This window comes from Dermacentor variabilis, chromosome 4, assembly GCF_050947875.1.
Source record: "Dermacentor variabilis isolate Ectoservices chromosome 4, ASM5094787v1, whole genome shotgun sequence".
Classification (NCBI taxonomy): domain Eukaryota; kingdom Metazoa; phylum Arthropoda; class Arachnida; order Ixodida; family Ixodidae; genus Dermacentor; species Dermacentor variabilis.
The window spans coordinates 105942077-105961765 of NC_134571.1; the positions used below are offsets into that span (position 1 = coordinate 105942077).

At 44.1% G+C, this 19689-nt stretch overlaps 1 protein-coding gene across 3 annotated transcripts in view; it reads right to left on the reverse strand.

The window, feature by feature from the left end:
* Window positions 1–3888: 3888 nt before the first annotated feature.
* Window positions 3889–19689, reverse strand: part of LOC142579590 (cell adhesion molecule Dscam2-like) — a 237618-nt gene continuing 221817 nt past the window's right edge. For 2 of the 3 annotated variants that reach the window (XM_075689964.1, XM_075689966.1), the window contains exons 15-24: window positions 19140–19298; window positions 18389–18459; window positions 16703–16937; window positions 16096–16185; window positions 15765–15947; window positions 14744–15037; window positions 9366–9545; window positions 8645–8928; window positions 7575–7675; window positions 3889–6498 (exon numbers count right to left, since the gene is read on the reverse strand). In XM_075689964.1, coding sequence (XP_075546079.1) covers window positions 7601–7675; window positions 8645–8928; window positions 9366–9545; window positions 14744–15037; window positions 15765–15947; window positions 16096–16185; window positions 16703–16937; window positions 18389–18459; window positions 19140–19298 — 1571 coding nt within the window. In that variant the 3' untranslated portion in view covers window positions 3889–6498; window positions 7575–7600. The remainder of the gene's footprint in view (window positions 6499–7574; window positions 7676–8644; window positions 8929–9365; window positions 9546–14743; window positions 15038–15764; window positions 15948–16095; window positions 16186–16702; window positions 16938–18388; window positions 18460–19139; window positions 19299–19689) is intronic. The other variant, XM_075689965.1, reaches the window with a different exon arrangement.

Below are 19689 nucleotides of genomic sequence, written 5' to 3' on the forward strand. Positions count from 1 at the left end.
GCTGAAGCCGCCCACAGCCTACAACAACTTCCTCCTTTTCCTCCAGTGTAGTGCAGCACGTTGCAAGTGCGACTAAGTTGCACTTTACAAAACATGTTCTTGGAGTGTTAATGCCAGATTTATGAGAGGCTTGTTCTTTTGTTGCTGTTGGCGGGTTGTTCTAGTTTTGTCCTGTATCCGCTATTATGTATTGCATTTGTGTCGCCTCGCCCGTACGTCGCTTCGTTGTGGTTGCCTTTCCTTGTTGTTGCTGAACAAGACTGCGCAGCATGCCACTGGTGAGCCAGGTCCACAGGGTTTTCGAAGCATCAATCGCGCCAAAGCGAGCAATCGATTTGCGTGATTGCTTGCTTGTGTAAACTACGCAGTGCAGAGGGCGAACGTCGTCCCTGTGATATTTCGAGGCTGCTATCACATCACTTTGCACATATAGGGCTCTATAATGCAAAGCTATTCCAATCTGTTCCTATTCCATTTCTGCAATCAGGACTCCACGATTCGTAAAAAAGGTTGGGGCCACCGCCATTTCACCTGCTTGTCACGTGACGTCATGACTACCGCGAAAACTCCCCATCTGATGTGACGTGTCTACACTTATTACGCATGATTAGACGGAATACAAGAAAAAATATTCTAGCTCTACACTTTTTTGCCTTCCGCTATTGGTCGAAAGCTTTCAGGCTGCACCTACTTTGCCAGCATGTCGCGCCACATCACATAACCGCGAAAACTCAACACGTCAAACTAACGTTTATCACATTAAAGATGCATTATTAGCCCGAACAAAACTAATTTTTTTCCCGTGTATCCGGAGACTGCCACGTTTCGAGAGTAATAAAACATGCCTGCCTAGCGAGCATTCGGATTCTAGCTACTCGAAGCTGCTGGGGCCCATGAATTTATTTGCGTAAAATAAACATTTTTGTGGCAGTACAAAACTGGCAACTTCTTTCGGGACGCTCAGAACATCACTCTTCCAACTATTTTTGACTAAGGACCCGTTTTAGTGGCATTTTTAACTTGCTGTTGCACGCCTCTGCAATTTTCGACCAGTTACCGCAAGAAGCGCGCTAGTCGCAACGCCAGCCTCGTCTTTCTCATCCGATTTTATACTTTAACTGCGCTAGCTCGACCCTGCCGAAAGTCTTGCCACTGCTGCGTGCTCCTCGCCTCTTGTCAGCTAAAAAGATACGAAAAACGTGTGAACTTAGGGAACCCTATTGGTTTTGAAAGCAAACAAAACGGACTTCCTTGAACGAGGAGAGCGTTTGACTAGTCTATTCAAAAATTGTTGCGTGTCATCGCCCAATTTACATCGGCGGTTATGTACATTTAACGTCATGAGATTGTAACAAAAATAGATTAGAATAGTTTTACGTTTTACCCCCTATACTCATCGATTCAGATATACGCATAAGTACGTTTAACCAGAGCTTTTTCCGTTCACGTTACCTGCGACAATACTTTTTACAGTGGCGAGCTCGCACAACGCGTGTTTTTCCCCACTTCTGCCGACGGGAGGCGCCTCCTTCAAGTAGTATGATCAAGCACGATCGAACGTCTCCTTTCTCTCTCTCTCTCACACACACACACACACACACATATATATATATATATATATATATATATTATCAATAGACACCGGCAATTTTCGTGGAAGTAACGTCACTTGCTTTCAATCAAACAATCAAAGCAATTGCAATTGCAATTGCTTTTAGCAATTGATGCAATTGCTAAAAGCGAAACGAACTTGCTTGCCAGCCCAAAACGAGCCCAAGGTTGCCAGGCTATCTATTTACTTATTAAATGACACCCAGTGCAACAAGGCGAGTATTCCGAAATAAAGAAAGACGTGAAGCTGTTGGCTCTGTAATTTATAATAGAAATTTTTCACTACTTAAATTCAAGTGAAATCCTTCAATCGAATGAAATGTATGCAGGTGAATTCTATCGCTTTATGAGGTTGCCGGTCGCTCGCTGCAACAAGTTTTCTAAGGACGCACAACTACTCATGTGGTGACAATCGATCCAGCAACTTATACTCAACAAGTTTTGCACTGTGGAACACATCTAAAAAAATGCCTCCATGGCTTCTGGAAACCGAAAACGTTGACGGAAATACAAAAACATGGGCATGCTGAAAGACGTCGTGCAAGAAAGAAAAGCCAATCAATCGCAATAACAAAGGTTTCTTCTCAACGTGTGTCCTCAGTTGCAGAATGTTTTCGTCGGATCAGTATGAGTAATGAACCTCAACAACACCAAGATTTTGAGCACAGAAGCTAACGTTTAAAGTAACCAACATGCATATCACGTCACTGAAAACATCAACAGATCCTTGAAGTTCAGGCTGGATGGCGACACTTCTTCCAGTGCACCACATTTCGCAATGTGGAGAAGCGATTGCCCGCGTCTAACTTATTCCCTCGTTGGCTCTTTCATTCCTCTTGCATGGTTCATAATTTGTAATTCATGATTGATTGACTGATGAGTAATCGCGCACGTGCTCTTGATTTCTATGCAGGCATCGTCCTTAGCACATTTAGCTCAGCAACTAGATAAGTTTGCGCTGAGTAGCATCTGCATAGACGAAGGCATCGGAAACCTTGTACAAATCCGAACCTGCTCAAAGCTGGTAGTGATATCTCTCTGGATTATTCACGTCTAAACGATACAGCAAGCTAGAAGTTCGTGACCCTGCAGCAAGTGAAATTTCTTACCTGGAAGTTGATACACGCTGATGTAAGCTCCAAAAGAATATTTCTATTTTGAGCACAGTGCGCAGTAGAAGGGCCCTGTGTATGATTTTATCAGCATTTCACACAGTAACGCAAGAAAGCAACTTATCACAGAAACTTTTCTACAGCATTTAATCACCTAAATGTTCGTTTCTCTCATCTCCCCTTTCTACGGGGAAAAAATATTAAACCGCTACTGAATGTTGGCCAAGATCAAGGATGATAATAGAAATAAACTTATCGCTTCACAATGTATACACCACGCTATTTTAAATCAACACAGTAGAGCGAAGTGGCCTCCCTTAACTTTTTAACTTACCTTTGGGCATCAGTGCTGTCTTCCGTGCTGTCCGAGTATTTCCTTCCAGCAAGGTTCCAAGTACATACCCCAGCAAAAATATTCGGCAAATTTCAAATAGCGTTATAGTGCATTAACTGAAAAAAGAATAGATCTAGGCCGCATCTTACCAAATGCATAGCAAACACCTGGTAATGCGTGAGCTGAAGTGATCGCACATTGCTCACGATATCGACATCAAAATGTTTTAGACCGATAACAACATCGCTAACCTGGACTGCTTTTAAAATATCATGCAAGCAGGCCTTCCTAGGCTTGCTGTTGTTGCTGGCGTTGTCAACAACTTCTTGTTGCTGGCTTTAGACATGCCCATATTGCACCTGCAAATAATTCACCGTGGGCCTTCAGTATTTCTTTGTAACCACCGGCTACACTGGAGATATTCTTTCTCGTCCAAGGACAAAATTTATTGCTGATATAGGGCGGCCTAGTGCAGTGGAAACTATTGCGGCCACCCTGTCAACAATTAAACGGTTTTAAAGTAAGTTACTCGCCCTTACGTACGTCTAATGCAAGCTGTTTACGTAGCGTTAAAGTGTGCATGGATTGAAGACATTTAGTTTAACGCCCGGGAATACAAACGCCAAGAAAATGTAATCGAGGGTAGTGCCATAATATTGGTTCATGTCAACCCTCTTCAAAATTATAGAGTCCATTAGCACAAGCGGGTCGTTTCTGTGCTGACGTATCTGTAGAGGCTTAAACGGACGTCAGAATCGACGTACAGTCTTAGAAATCGACCACATTGAAGTGTATAACTAGCGATTTAGGCCAGTTGAAAAGAAGCATAACCTTAAATCACCATTTATTGGCGATGAACAATAGCGATAGCGCAGTCATCACGACATGCACACTGAAGCGTGATCGACAGCGCCGCCACGTTTGACAGCGATATTTGCCAAACGTACTTCACCACGTTATTCTCGCGAAATAGCGTTGTTTAATACAGCGTACATTAGCCACAAAAATATGATAACGCACAGAGCATGCTGAGTGAGAATGCTATTTTTTTACGTGGGTAAGGCCTTTGTTTGACCTCGTAATGATTCTCGAAATCTGTCTTTTGATACTTGTAGCTTTAACGTATTTTTTTTCGAGGTTGCCATGGCGCAGCTGGATGAAGCTCTTTCTTTAAGGAATGCCCGATATCGGCGCAGTTTGAAATGCTTGATTCGATAGAACCATTTATGTTTCACGCTATTCTTGTCATGACCAAGTGCAGACGATAACTGATTTGGGTTTTTCACTAGGAGACGGGGTTTGGCTGCTTTGGGGGCGAGGAGCGGCAATAAAAGCTCTTCGCAAATGATCATCATTGTCTCCATGATGGCATGCTCGTAGAATTAGCCTATTATCATGCGCTTGGGGACGTTTAATGGCTGGAGGCCTTCGGTACGCAGTACGGCATTGCTAGCTGTTTACGTTCAAACTCATAATATGTAATGCGGACAAAACTCCCGCTGCAGCGAGGTGCCGGAGCCTCGTCGGTTTCAACGCAGGGAAACGCACTTGCTGTGGGTTTGTTTGCCCTGCGTTGAAACCGACGTGGCTCCGGCACCTCGCACCAGTGGGACTTTCCCCGCGTAATCCTAGCCATTACTCTGCATGGACGAAGGAACCGCATTATCGATCCCTCCTAGACATAATTAGATCTGCAATCGTTTTTATTCATTTAGTCATCCTTATTTGTCCGCATCCCATACACCAGTATGAGCTGAGGCATTAACCCTCGTATTTAAAAAAATAATAATAACTAATGGCGAGATGGGGGCAATGTCAAGAAAAAATTCTTAAGTTATTGCAAACAGCTACAGCTGACTTGCTGTACAAGAAGTCACACAGAGTTTAACACATGCCAAAATGCGTCACGCAGATTTGCTGCCTGTAACTAGAATTGAAAAGAAACGCGAGATGCATGCCTCCATTATACGCTTGTAATTGTGTGCAGAGTTAACGTCGTACTTTTTCGCCTTTAAGTTAAAATGTTTTTCAGATTTTATGCGAATGCACTACCTAACGCGCAGCCTTTTTTTTTCTCGGGATTCTTTCGTAATGAAAGCACCACAACGGGCATTTGAGTGCCTTTGTGATAACGCATGTTTCCGATTTACACTCTGTAGAACACTGCGACTATCCCAGCATCATAACATAGCCATCGATCAAGCGACGACTTCTTAGGACAGCACGTAACAAAGGCCTCAGCACCGGTAGCGTATCCACGAATAGGCCACGTCGTAATCGCAAATATGCCTCTTCAGATAAGCGGAATCGGCCGGACGTCGTTACCGCAACTCACATCGATCTGACCAAGCGAACAAGACGGCATGATCACTATAGCTATCGTTTCACTGCGGCGAGCAGTAATTTTATATGGCCGCTATAAGTAGGCAAAGCACCGTGATCAAGATGCGCTCAACAAAAGTAAGCTAGTTGCCAGCAACTCTTTGATACAGCAAATTAACAATATAGTACGGGCCTGTGGCATTTAAAACAAGATACACTATCTCGGTGGTTTCGTTTTAGTTCCACGAGAGAACGCTTGCTTAAAGGAAGTGGCGCATGAACACGTGAACTTTTACAACTTTTGCTCTTCAGAGTGCTTTATAACAAACAATCAACACTAAACAAGGAGGTTAATGACGCTGACGGTTAATAAATTCAGCCTCTGTTATAGTTTGTTTAGGTGCTGCCTGCAACAACGCGTCCGGAACAGCATACTTTAAAGCGATCGATTATAGTGGACATCTACGAACAGCATCGTTTACGCATGAACCACAGTCGAAATGTTGAGTCCAAGAAATGTTCCAGTCACGCTTCGTGACTGTCAAAGTCAGGTGTCGGGCGACCAAAGTAATTAAGGCCGCTTCCAACCGGCAACCTACACTACGCTGCACCACAGATAGCGTTCGTCATATCACAATCAAGTCTACGCGCAATGAAGGTTTGGGGAGCGTTTTTGCTTGAACCTATACGGACGACCCGCACGTTGAAAATGCAGGCTATACTATGAGCACACACGGCGGCAGCCAAGCTGCGTTCACTGCGGGACGTTGTCCACCTCTTGAGTCTCGCTTGATCACTGTCGTACGTCTCAGGCGCGAAACGACCCGACACACTTCTTTCTCTTCGTATCTTCTTCAGTTTTGCTTCAGCACGCAAGTCAAAGACGCCGTAGTTGTTCTGGCACACACAGACACACTTTTCACATACACAAAAGCACGTATTTTTGGTTTTCCCGGCTCTACGACAGCGGGCGGCTTCGAGCGCCTCGAAGAAAATCCTCGGTTTCAATATCCTCGAAGTGACGGATTCGCAGAATGGTCCTCGGTCCCACACGTTTCACGCAGATGCACGTGATACAGCACTACCGTGCCAAATTAATTACTATTAGCACCGAAACCCCTGAAAGAAACAAAAGATAATTGAAAGTGAGCGAAACACAATGAAACACAATTAAAAGTATTTCGTGGAAGTAAAGAGCAACGTGCACAGTTACGCTTTCACTGAGCTTGCGTGCTTGAATCGAAAAATACAAAAGTTTCAAGGCAATAAGAACGAAGAAAATCAATAGCAAGAACCGACTCATGAAGATACACCAGAGTGAGGTACGCTAAATCACCATAAGAATGCTGCATTCAGGCTTCATGAAAGGCAGGCATCAACGAAGAGTGCAGGCATTTATTTACCCGAGAGCGCAGCGTATACAGAAGCGTCGCGCCTCCATTTCCTTAGTTTAAATCACATATTTGTGCGTTACTGCCAGGAATGTCTGTGCCATGAGATCCAACATCGAGGTCGGAGCAGATGCCCCATGTTGCTTGGAAAAGGTCGAAGCACATGGAAATTAAGAGTTGGCCGTGCCTGCAACAAGGCTGCTGTGCCCTCTTTTCTTGTTTATTTTGTCATGTTAGTTAAAATACAGGTTCGTGCCGCAGTGAAGTATTCGAGCCGCCAAAATAAAGCAAGGAAAAGAAAGGGATGCCATAAATGCGTGCCCAGCGAGCTCTTCGCAAGCAAGGGAAACAGGCATGAAAACAATCTAATTTAATCAAGAAATTGGTTACCTTTCAGTGCATTTTTAAAGCATCATGTACTAAGAAGAAGGAGGGAAATTTAATATGCATTCCCATAGAGTAAGCTTTCAGCCTTGTAAGACGCAAGCGTACTTAAAACTGTCAACGCTGTGTCGTATGAAAAACATTCTGGGCAGCACTGATTAACGCCTACAATTGATAACCGCTATTTACTATACTGCCGTAAATGAATCGATTTATCGGCTACTGATATACAAAGCGTCATTTGATGCAATACGAATACTTGTCCCATATTATAATATGTTGCGAAGCTGTGCAGATTGAAAACAAAGCTCTTGGTATAATGAAGCAGAGTGCGTTTTGCGGTGGATGTGCATAACTTGAGTGCTTTCCAGAGGCGTTGAGTGAAGTATATTTTTCTAATGTGTAAGACCTTTTGTGTACCTTTTTGAGCAGTGTGTTGTTTTTAGTTACAGGCGAGACTCTTTGTCGAGACAATGAACCGGTAAAGACTCCAGCCGGATGAAGTGTCGGTGGACGGCGTACTGAAATCCAAATGGAGACCGAGTCAATTGTATGCATTATTGCGAGATTAAAAGGATACTGTAACTGTAACAGTAAATGTATAATAAATACCTGTTGGGGCCCTATCTTTAGTAAACGGTGTAGTAATATGGTTGAAGCCTACACAAGCCACAGAAAGAAGAAGGCTTCGTATATGTTCATTGAGAAAGGAAATGAGTACTGTTTCCTTCTAGAAGAATGTGGCAAAAACTATTTATTGCTTAGTCATACGTCTGTATTTGGAACGTAAACTGGAAACCATCTAGGGATCACTTAGTTTGGATTACAGTTTGAATTCCAGGCATTGGAGAGGTTCAACTTTACCTGTTCGCTCAGACTTCATTCGTATACATCAAAAGTTGAACACGGGACTGCGTATGTGGTCCACTAACCATTGGTCCACGAATGTGAGGAGCTACAATGAAGTACTAAGAGTTGATGACTCAAGGACTTCCCGATGAAAAATATACTTAGTTAACATGAGCATCTTATCAACACTGATGCCAAGATTATCTTATCCCAAGTGACATCGCTCACACAGAAGGTGTCCAATCAAAAAGCATAGCGTTTTATTTTCCTGCTTACTTTCAGACCTAGTGACATTAAAATTTCAGCAACCCTGCAGAGAACCCTTTGCAGGTATTCGAGCCCATCATACAATGTGTACCATGCCCTTTCTCTTTACTTTTTACCTTCACAACACTTTCAGGATGCGTAGATCTTTTTACATAGTAGTTCTACCCCAAAAAATAGATTCTGCGCAAAGAAATCCAGACTACGCCAAGCGAGCTCCCACCTCTATACATACGTGAAGTAGGTTAAACCACTGTCTTCTGTGAACTACACACTTGGCGGGAAGGAACATGCCTAGTTATTCCTGCCGGCGTCTATGTAAGAAATGCATCAGAATTTAGGGGCTTCCATTTAAAAGCGGTAGCCTCTGCACTCACCGGCGGCAAAGGCATATCGTAGAATTCCTCGACAATCTCAGCCCTAGTGTGCTGGCGCCTTCCTAGAGTTCCATCGGCCACGTGCGGCCGCATTCGGGCCGACGAGGTGCCGTACGGGCAGGGTGCGTACAGCTGCTGTTGCTGCAACTGTTGTTGCTGCTGCTGCTGCTGCTGATGCGGGAGTTCGCCGTTACGAGCTGGTGTCGGCAGCGGCTCCTTCTGTTTGTCCCAAGTGGCCAGCGCAACCTCCTCGCACTTGGAAGCGGGTTTCAGGCGTGGTTCGGCTGCGTTTCGTCAGCAAAGGTGTTTCAGTGACACCACCTGGCGAGTCTATCTTATGTAGCAATATTAGGCCGGTGACAACACGCACTACGATAAATACTTGGTTGCAACCCTTGTTGCAAGGCTATGCTCGCGTAATGCCAATTAATGCCTTCTCGCTATGTCCAGTCCATATGATTATTTATTAGTTGGGAACATTCAGGAGAAATAATTGTGAAGTAAACGATGCTTAATTGCGTCGGAAACATGTGGACTCCTTTGTTCACTGTGTAAACATATATGTTAAAATGTTAATATACATATATATAATATATGATATACGTTTATGGCTCTCTGCGTAAGAGTGCGGGAAGAGCGAGACTTTGCAAATATTCATGTTCAAACTGGAATAGGTTGCATCATGCCGAGATAAGTGAAATGGGGGCATTGGCAAACATACCGTATATTTCTGAGGCGGCAGCTTCAGCACGCTCTCTTCTTCTCCGGCGCCCGAGCTCTACGCAAGCGGCCACAATGATAACAATGAGCACCACCACGGAGCATACAATTGAAGTCACCACAGCCAGCTTGCGGTGCATCTCTTGCTGAGATGCCGCACTCGTAGAAGTCTCCGATACGCCTGTTAAAACAAAAGAAAAAAAGAAAGCGGCAGGTGCTTCATGCCACACATTTTGTCCCAAGAAAAATTTGCGCCGTTTACATCGTAGTAAGCGACTGCAAGACAGCCGTCAAGAACTATGCAAAAGGAAGAATCTCGCCGGAAGCACTGAGAATTTTAAACAACTTTCGTGAAGATCGCGACATTCACATTATATGGGCACCCGCACACTCCTCCCTTCCCGGGAACGAAATAGCGCACAACCTGGCTCGAGAACTGACAGGCCGAGCAGGTGACACGCAACAAATACTGGGAACGGAGAGAGACCGGATGACCAGCTTTAACGAGGTCACCAAACACTATAAATTGGGAAGGGCCCATTTTCGCCCGGCCCACTCCTCGTTAAATAGACGGCAAGCGACGGCATGGCGCCTCTTACAAGCAGATACATATCCGAAGCCGGTGGCCTACCACCGCTACTACCCGGACCTTTACACGGATAGATGTAGATTCTGTGAAGAAAGGGCGGACCTACAACATATGGTTTGGGCTTGTCCTCGTACACCCCATACAGAATAAAATAATTAAGACCAGAGAGCAGTGGGAGACCGCGTTGCTCAGCTGTGCACCGGAAGACCAACTCAAGGCAATCCAGCAGGCCGAAGATGCCGCCAGGGCCCAAGGGCTCGAGGCCGTCATTTAGGTAGAGGCCTAGGTCTCAAATCTGCTGTGCACAAATAAAGTTTATTCCTCCTCCTCCTCCTCCGTTTGGGGTGCTTATCTTGTCTCCAAACATCCATCGCTATCTATATTGAGCGTATTTATTTTTTCTACCCGCGAACTTTGGAAATCTTCAGGTCACAGAGGACACACGCGTATTAGCGTAAGATGGTTTTCTTTCTGAAGCCTTTAGCGCAAGAAAATACGCAGGGCAGTGTAGACAGACGTACACAAAGACGCCTGCTTTTACTATAATTTGTTGCTTCCATATATTTCATTCTTCGTGTGATGATGTATGCAATCGTACAAATGCACTTGCGCATACTGGCTGACTGTCTCCTATATGGAAGTGTGATAATAGTAAAAATAAACGATTGTTGGAAGTGGGCGCTTCTCCCACGTCTGTCTACACTGTCCCTGTGCCTTTTGTGCGCTAAAGGCTACAATCGAATACCAACACGCCCAAGCTCACATTCTTTCAAGTTACTCTCTTCAAAAGGAAATGGCGAGCAAAGAGTGCAAAGAAAGGATGTGCACGCGTGATTGATGACCATTAACGTAGGGGTACAAGATATACACCAAACTGTCTGTGATTCTTTCAAAGCGCAGTGAAAACTTAGGCGTATTCTTTCCGATTTGCTGCAAGCGTTTGTTGATTGTTCACGAACAATGGTCGGGAGAAGCACAGACATGCCAGTATGGAATAATGCATCATCGTTGGCGGGTTAGATATATAACAAGTCCCGAGGATCCGGCAGTGGTAGGTGCCTCACCTGGCAACATTATTCTTTATTTTTTTTTTTTTGCTTACCTTCAACAAAGTTCCACATATCAGTTTTCGTCCACATCGGGAGTCAATTTAGAGGAATAATAATCTCACGGGCTTCTGAATGAATGCGTGAAAATGGACAAATCATTCGTCGTGGCTTACACTGCACCAAACTTGTTCTTCCGGGTGGATTTGTCGCAAGGCATACGGCGAATAATAAAAAAAAAATTGAAGAACAGCTGTAAGCTTGACATTGTGGAGGACTGCAGCGATGTATCGGCCAACCTATTGTCGGTCCCCCAACCGGTGCAGTTTTCAGGTACGTCAGGTTTCAGTCTAGTGTTTCTTAAAATATCACGTCTGATTGCCTGCATTCCAGGGCAAAGTCAACGCAGATGTTGGGCATCTGTCTTTGTCATTGGAGCCGAGTATTTCGACAGGTTCCTTGGTTTACTTTTAGCGATACCTAAGCCCAGGTCATGGATGGCGTAACGGCCGCTCCAGCCCCAAGCCACCGAAAAGATGGTTCATGCGCTCAGGTAAAGGTACGGGGACAGAACCAGACCTAATTTCATGAGGTTTGTTGCAGTTTAAAGAAAAAAATATACCGATTGCAAACAGTAGATGATTTAGTCAGGTCTTCAATTTCTTTACAAAATTTATTGGAAATCACTAAAAGAAAGAAAAGTGAACCTTAATGTTACCACTCTAATAACTCCATAATCAAGGAAACCAACATCACGATTCTGTACATGGCACCTATGGGCCATCTGAACCGGGCAGAATTGTTGTACTCACTTATCGCATAACCAGAGCACCTATCGGCATTATACAGCTGCGAGGGGTGTTTACCGGCAAAGGAAATTGTAAATAGGGCATTTGTTAATATCGCTAATTTTGTGAACACCGCTATACTGCCGATACAAATTTTGCAAAAGCCGCGTTAACGGTGGAACAATTACAAGTAATTTAGCTAAACTTCGTGCAACTTAACAGGTAAATCCTAAATTTCAGCAAGTTTGTGTGCAGTTGCGTGGTGCGTAGAAGTCAGCTAAATGGTTCAACAAAGCTAAAGATTAGTGAGCGCTTTGTAACTAACCATGTGCGCGGAACCCTTGAATTTGCGAAGGGACTGTGTCCTTTCCTCTGTTTATTCTTGTGCGTGCTCATGTTAGAAAAGAGATGTCAATAAGTAGCTATAGAGCTCGATAGTGTTGTCGTTCTTTATAAATGTCTAAGCTTGTCACATAAAAAACATCCTGAGGTTTTACCCACCTAAACCACCATACCATTGCGAGGCATGCCGTAGTGGGTGACGGCTGACCAGTTTTGATCACTTAGGCTTTGTTATTGGGCACGCAATGCACTGGTCACATAAGTGGACACAATTATCGACAAAATATGAGAATGAAAGACTGTACTTATTAACGACTTATACATATGGAAAGACGCTGTGGTTAAAAGAGAAAGAATGCAGTTTCGCCCACAATTTCACTCGTTCGAGTCGTGCTCATTTGCGTATTTGGGGCCTCCGGTGGCGAAGAAGCGAGAGTGGCGGAGAGGTACAACCTTCGAGTGGCAATCGGTGAATTTGCCACTCAAATCGTCGCTGGGCAACGCTACTTTCTCTTTAATAAATGGTCTGGCAGAGCCCTTTTCGGTGCCAGTGACAGACACCACTGGCACGGACGGGCATTAAAAGGACTAGGGGAATGAGCCCATAACAGCCCTCACTGTAAAAAAAAATAAGAAAAAAAAAAGCCGGGGGTTGGGGGGTCTTACTAAGCGCAAATAAATATGGAAGCTCACATTGTTTGATAAATGTATCCAGAATTAGCGCGTGTGGTATAATTGGTCTTACCGCGACATCTGTCGGCGGATCAGCGTTTGTGCATTCTAATGAGCCCTCCTGTTGTGTAAGCGACCCTTGTACCTTTGGTTAACAGGATGTCTGTCTCTGTTTTGAGACCAGAACGATCAACAGGCAGCCATTCTACACGGTATCATTCGCGTTTCACAACGGCGAATATCACGGTCTCGCTCTAATAACTGATACGGAAGCATTCTTATAATGACAAACTCTTATGAAGGCATCAGGATGTGTTTGTTGTGTATTTATTTGCTTAATCTTGTGTTTATAAGACTATGTGCAGTATTGGGAATAATTTAACGGTGCCTAAAACTCCATAAAGTTGGTTATTTCCAGTTTTGATACAAACATATACAAGGTTAGATGCCTAACTATAATTTTTATAGCAAATATCCTGCAATATGCTTTTGGTCAAAAACCACAGTATTCAGCGATAGGCAGGAGCCATACGTCGTTATATTTCCAAACTTCGTGTAGGTCCCTAAAAAGTTACAATTACTTGGTGGATCGTGTCACTGGAACACGTGTAGCAAAACTTGCGATACGCCACTACAGGTACAACATCGAATGATGTATTTGTTAATAAAAATACATTTCATGTTTTGGTGTTCATCAGTTTATGGCTGAGGTGCCCCCAAGTGGCGCACCAACGTGAAATTTAATTGCTTCGTTAAAAAAAAAAAATGCACGAACTGAAACCACCTTCTGGCCTCTGTCGCCTCCGTAAGCTATACTGATGCCTTCAAGAAAGCTGTTTCTGTTGATTTGTTATAATTCAAGTTCGTTTTCTTAGTAGCCTGCATTATGTTCACTTTGCTTTGTTTTCTTTATATATACTTGCGCACTTTTATACCCCTTCCCGTCTTCGCTGTGATTCTTTTACATTCAGACTAAATAAATGAACTGGAATGTAATGAAGTGGAATGCTGTGCCACAATGACACGAAAGTCGCTGACAGACCAGCGAGCTATGCAACCTAATGGAGTCATATACAGGGCGTCGCAACTGTAGTGCACCAAGATTTTAAAATATGTAAATGCCACGTAGCTGGATAGAACCAAGGTGATGTTGGTTAGTGTCGCTTGGGGATACTCAGATTATGTTTTGTGTTCCACATAATTACATAGTTAATCTTATATTAATAATGAAATTGTCAAATACTGCAAGTAGACGAAAAGGGTCAGTGAGAAAAGTGTACAGCAACGCAAAAAAACCCCGTTACAGCTTTCCGTTTCTGATTACGTGCTACGTAAAAGTGTTTTCCGAGCGTGAAATAAGCCAGCGAATACAGAATACACGCAAAATTGCCGCTCGACTGACTGCGCGAGGTACTTTTCAATCATGTTCAACGTATTTCACTGTGTTTCGGTTGCCTATGTTGCGGAGTCCTGCCACGCAAGCCTCTCTGTGGCTTTGACAGACTCGATAATTCAATGTACAAATTCAAGATGGCAATAAATTATTATTATTATTATTATTATTATTATTATTATTATTATTATTATTATTATTATTATTATTATTATTATTATTATTATTATTATTATTATTATTGTTGTTGTTGTTGTTGTTATTATTATTATTATTCAGAAGTAGCAGCTGCAGATATGGTACTCACCTTGTCTGTAAGGTCGTCTTGTCGCGAAGGTTTATTTTATTCATTCATTGCATCGAACACTTCGGGCATAGGAGACCATGAACGACGTCAGCGCCTCCGTACGACACGCCCGACGAAAGTTACAAAAGGGTGCTAACGGGAGAAGGCACAGTTTCAGGCTGCGAAGCTTTCATAGCAAGCCACCATCACCACTCGCAGGACTATACGTCCGTGAATAAACTGGCCAGGGACAGTTGACACACCTTTGCTGGCGGCGGGTGCCACGTGCATGTCATACAGCCGCTCGGTGTATCCAGCCGAGTTGGCTGCCCCGAGAAGGAGCTTGTAGCGGCGCCCTCTCTCCAGGTTGTTCAGTGCCACCACGTGTCCCTTGCTGCCCTCCTTGGACACGACCGTCCACTCGGCGTCGTCCAGCGCCCGGTACTTGACCACGTAGTGGCCGATGGGGCAACCGCCGTCTCCGAAAGCCTCAAGGTCAAGCGGCACGTTCTCGCTGTCCACCAGCAGCGGCTGCTGGTGCGCCGGGGCCACTGGCACTGTGCAGCGCATGGCAACAGCGCCACGCGTTACGTAGACACTATCCTCCGCATTCTAGTGCATAAGACAGTAAAGTCCTTGAAACCAACCCACTTTTATGCGTTGGCAGGTGTGCGCCTGAACAGGTATAACGAGGGAACAATTTCCTTCCACGAAAATCGTCTGTTCGTTAACTTCTAATTCCTCTGATTCATGAGCTTGAAATACAAAGAAAAAATGAATTTTTCCGAGTTCGTAAATGAGGCTGGGTAGCCCTTCTCATCCATTTTCCCGCCTATTTCAACAAAACAAACCGATTGACAACGCTGCTTAAAAAAGTACTGTAGCGTTACTGCCTCTCCGCATTATCTTTGTTGGTCATCATATTCGCACATCGGGCTGAATAATCATCGCATTTTGCTTTTCTATACGTAGACCGCCAATCGTCGCAAGACAACTTTAAAAACTGGACAATAGTATATGGATTAGAGTTATAGGTAAAACTCATCAAAGAATCTCCCCTTTGCTTTACTAGCAGCAGCAGCTCTCAAGAAGAACTTTGAATTCTCAGGAAAACATATGCGTTGGCTTACTGCAGGATGACGTTACGACCTGTCATTCCAAGGCACTAGTTGCTTAGAAAATGCTCTGCGTGTCACTCAAAAAGAGGCATCATTGGCTATTGCGTCATGAGCGGACAAAGGAGCTCATCAATGGTTACCATCTTACGAGGCACCAAGTTCTTACCGGAGCCTTTAGTACTGGCAGTGATAATGGACGTCATTCTAGGCCTGCTGTCGCCGACTGCTTCGACGTAGATTTCGTAGCGCGTCCCGCACCGCAGATTGTTGAATGTGTACCCATTCGTGGTTCCTGGTACCTTGTATGCTTCCCAGTCGCTGGCGTTTGGTCGAAGGAAGAGCTTGTAACCTACGTATAGAGATACGAGAGGCACGGCGTTTGTGTCTATTTCTGTAACTACCTGACCTTTACGTAAACTAAAACAAAGAGCAGCGAAGATAGCGTATCTGCTCGCGCGTTCTACGAGGCCAGCGCGAGGGAAGATAAATTTCCTTACCGTGCCGTGACCCGATGATGTCGTGCCAAATTACACGTATTTCCGTTGACGACGTGTAGTTGACGGTCACACGAAAAAGCGAAGCCATATCTAGACAAATGGCAACAAGTGAGAATGTATAAATAAGTGTAGCACCTCCTAATAATTACGGTTGCCCACCAAAGATGGTGAGAGTCTACATTATTACGAAATACTGAAGTACCAGAAATAAGGTTTAGCGTGAATTAAAGAATACTGTTGGTTATATAGCATATCCATAATTTTCTGGGGGGAAATGAACGGTGTCTTTATTTCCGCTCATTACAGGTCTTTTTTTAGACAGAGATTGTGTTTTCAGGAAGGCTAGAAGTTAGCCTGTTCTCATGCGCGCTAGTTGGTTACACTGAACTGCGAAAGAGGGAACGGGGAGCAAATTACTGTAATTAAGGTCTTTCCGTAAGGCACTGACATACACAGTTGTGTTATGGAGATGACCTACATTTGTAGTTATTACAGACAGTTCAGAGCTGCACCAGAACAGTATGTGATAAAAAAAGGGGGTGGAGCAAATATACACGACCGAGAGGAGGAAATACAACCCGTGCACAGATATTATTAGAACAATTACCAGATGTTTGAGTCTCGCCGACAGTCTCCTCCGACGTAGGTCCCGGTCCCTTTCCATTATAGGCCTGAACGACCACCGTGTACTTAGTACCAGGACGCAGATCTTTAATGTCGCACTCTTGGCTCTTCCCTGGACGAGACTCGACCGTCTTGTAGACAAATGATTCCGCTCGTCCATCGGCTTCTGCTTTGTATCCAACATAGTAGCCAGTGATTTTGCTGTCACCTTGCTGCATCTGCGTTTCGACGCCGTAGAATGCGTGAGGTTGGCCTACCGTTGAAGGCGCTACGCAAGCACTCTGTGGTTAAAAACGTGCATATAGTCGGGGATTTGTGGCCTATTTTGACACCAAAACCCAGCACATAGATAGACACTGTGCATTGACGCTGCTTTTTGTTCCCGCAAAAGGAAGAAGCTTTTCAGCCTACTTCTAGCTATCGCGACGAAATTACACTGTAAATCAATTTGCACCCTTAGGGCTATTTAACGGTGCAAATCGGCCTGGAACTCAGCCTGTATTCCTCAAACGAGTTTGAGGAATACACAGAAAGCACCCCTAAAGGTGCAAATCGGTTTACAGTGTAGGAAAGGTTAAACGAAGATTATTTGCATTCATGTGGTAGTGCAGAATCGTTCTTGTATTGTAGTAGGCCTGTAAGTGTCGTGCTTGTGCGAGCTATCCTATCGACGATTACTAACAATCTCAACAACTCTTCTTATTCGCTGCATCAATGCCTGTGAAGGTACTAATTGTAGCGCTTATCATATGACAGAGTTACGGAATGATGTGGGACATCTCTCACAAGTCTTAGGATCCGATATATAATTCATTCATTCATTCAACTCAGTTACTGGATCACTGACTAACTCACTTCTGACTCGTCGCTCGTTCGCTCGCTCGTTCGCTCGCTCGCTCGCTCACACTCACTCACTCACTCACTCACTCACTCACTCACTCACTCACTCACTCACTCACTCACTCACTCACTCACTCACTCACTCACTCACTCACTCACTCACTCGCTCGCTCGCTCGCTCGCTCGCTCGCTCACCAACTGATGACTGTCGGCTGAACTTACACACCGATGAATCGTAACAAATAAGCATGGATAAACAGGGAAGGTGAGGAATTTCTTGCCATTGTGATCGGATATACGCCAGCAAGCGATTAGGAATGTATGCATACCACCGAATAGAGCTGAGCTTCTAACCTATTCTCAGTACGTCTGTTCATATACGGCCATGAGCGCAGTACTTTAGCAAATTGTTACGTAGGCAAGTGAAACCACTGCGCGGCATTTGTCGGGAGTGCAACATTAATTGCCGTGTGTATAAGAGTTCTCGGCAATGCCAACAATATAAAGCTCTGTAGATGTTTTCCGGGAAGAGCATTTGTGTCTATGTATTATGTTAACTGTTTCTGGCACAATTCCTGTCTTTTCTCGATAATATATCTATTATTTAGCGCACACCGAGTTTATGTAAGCACAAGTAAGGCGCATAAGACGCTGGTTATGTACCCGCAGCGTTAAGCATCATGGAACAACCTTCATGTACGGTTGATAGGTAACAAAAAGTGCCTTCAGAGTCTTATATGATTCGGTAGAGAGTTTCATATATCCATGCTGTTTGTACACGACCTCACTGATGCGGGTGGTACTTCTGGAAAAGAAAGTGTGCACTGACCTTCCAAGTTACGCGAAGGCTAGAAGCGTTGAGTGGGATGACTTTCAGATCAATCGGCTTCGTGGATGGTGCTGTAGGAAACGAAACGGGTAAGCAATGATGACCGAGACGGTGTTCCAGTCGAAAGGCTTTTTTATTTTGTTCGCAAAAACGCGAAAGAAAGCAAGAACAGGTTCAATAAACTTAGTTCAAGATCCGCACAGGCTTTTATTTGAACGTTAGTACACAAGGAGCACTTAAAACAGCACTGCGGTCGGTCCCAGTCAATTCACAGGATCACTCATTGTGGAGTGTTTGAAAGACAGTACTGTCAATATAATTATAACTAGTTCAAAAATATAGGAACACCAGAGAGGTATGAACTTTTACACACACCAATTTTGTTCTTCTGCTAGTAAATACACTCATGTAAATTGCACGCATTGCCTTTGGTTGCCATATGTAGATTTTGGACTGCCCGCCTAGGCTGTATTGAGAATGGGGAACTACCTAAAGTAAACAAAGCAGCAACTGAAGAGAAAATGAAAATAAATTAGCAAACTAACCAAGAATAACATGTAAAAGAACTATGTCCCTGGCGAACGAATCTCTTTAGTTCTGTGTTAGAAAGAGACAAGAAAACGGGAAACCGAAACAAAAGAACCCATGATGATATTTGCTCCACCATATTAGAACGCATCTGACGACACCCCGCAAGTTTAATGAGCTAAAGATTCCCGTTTTATTGGCCGAACATTGTCCGGATAATTACCTTCGGTGTCAGTGGTAAAGAAGAGAGGCTCGCTGGGAGTGCCCGTACCAATACCGTTGACAGCGACCACTTCGACTCTGTACGCAGAGTTCGGGCTCAGGCTGTCCAGTGTCATTTCTAGCTGGGTTCCAGGAATAGGTATGACGCGTGAAGTGCCGTCTTCATACCGAAAAGCAAGCGGGAGAAAAGCGCGTTAATTGTTACTGCGACCAGCGTGTTGCGTTTGCACTCTGTATTTTGCCTTTTGTTAGATTATTTGTGTTGCAGGCAATATTAACACTACCCGTGAGAAAGCTTCTAATGTCGCGCTGCTTGAGATGTCGAATAGAATAGTAGCTAAATTTATATTTTGTTTTGCTGTTGTGTCTTTTTCTTCATATCAAGTGAACCAGCTGCGGAAGCGAACAAAATGTATTTGCAATAGAAACATGTGGTAGAAGTGTACACAGAAATATATGAGAGAAAAGCGAACATGCTGACCACAGTGACTCTGGTTGATCGAAAAAAATGAACGTATTTTGTCTGCGCAAGGCAAGACGGCAATTGCATC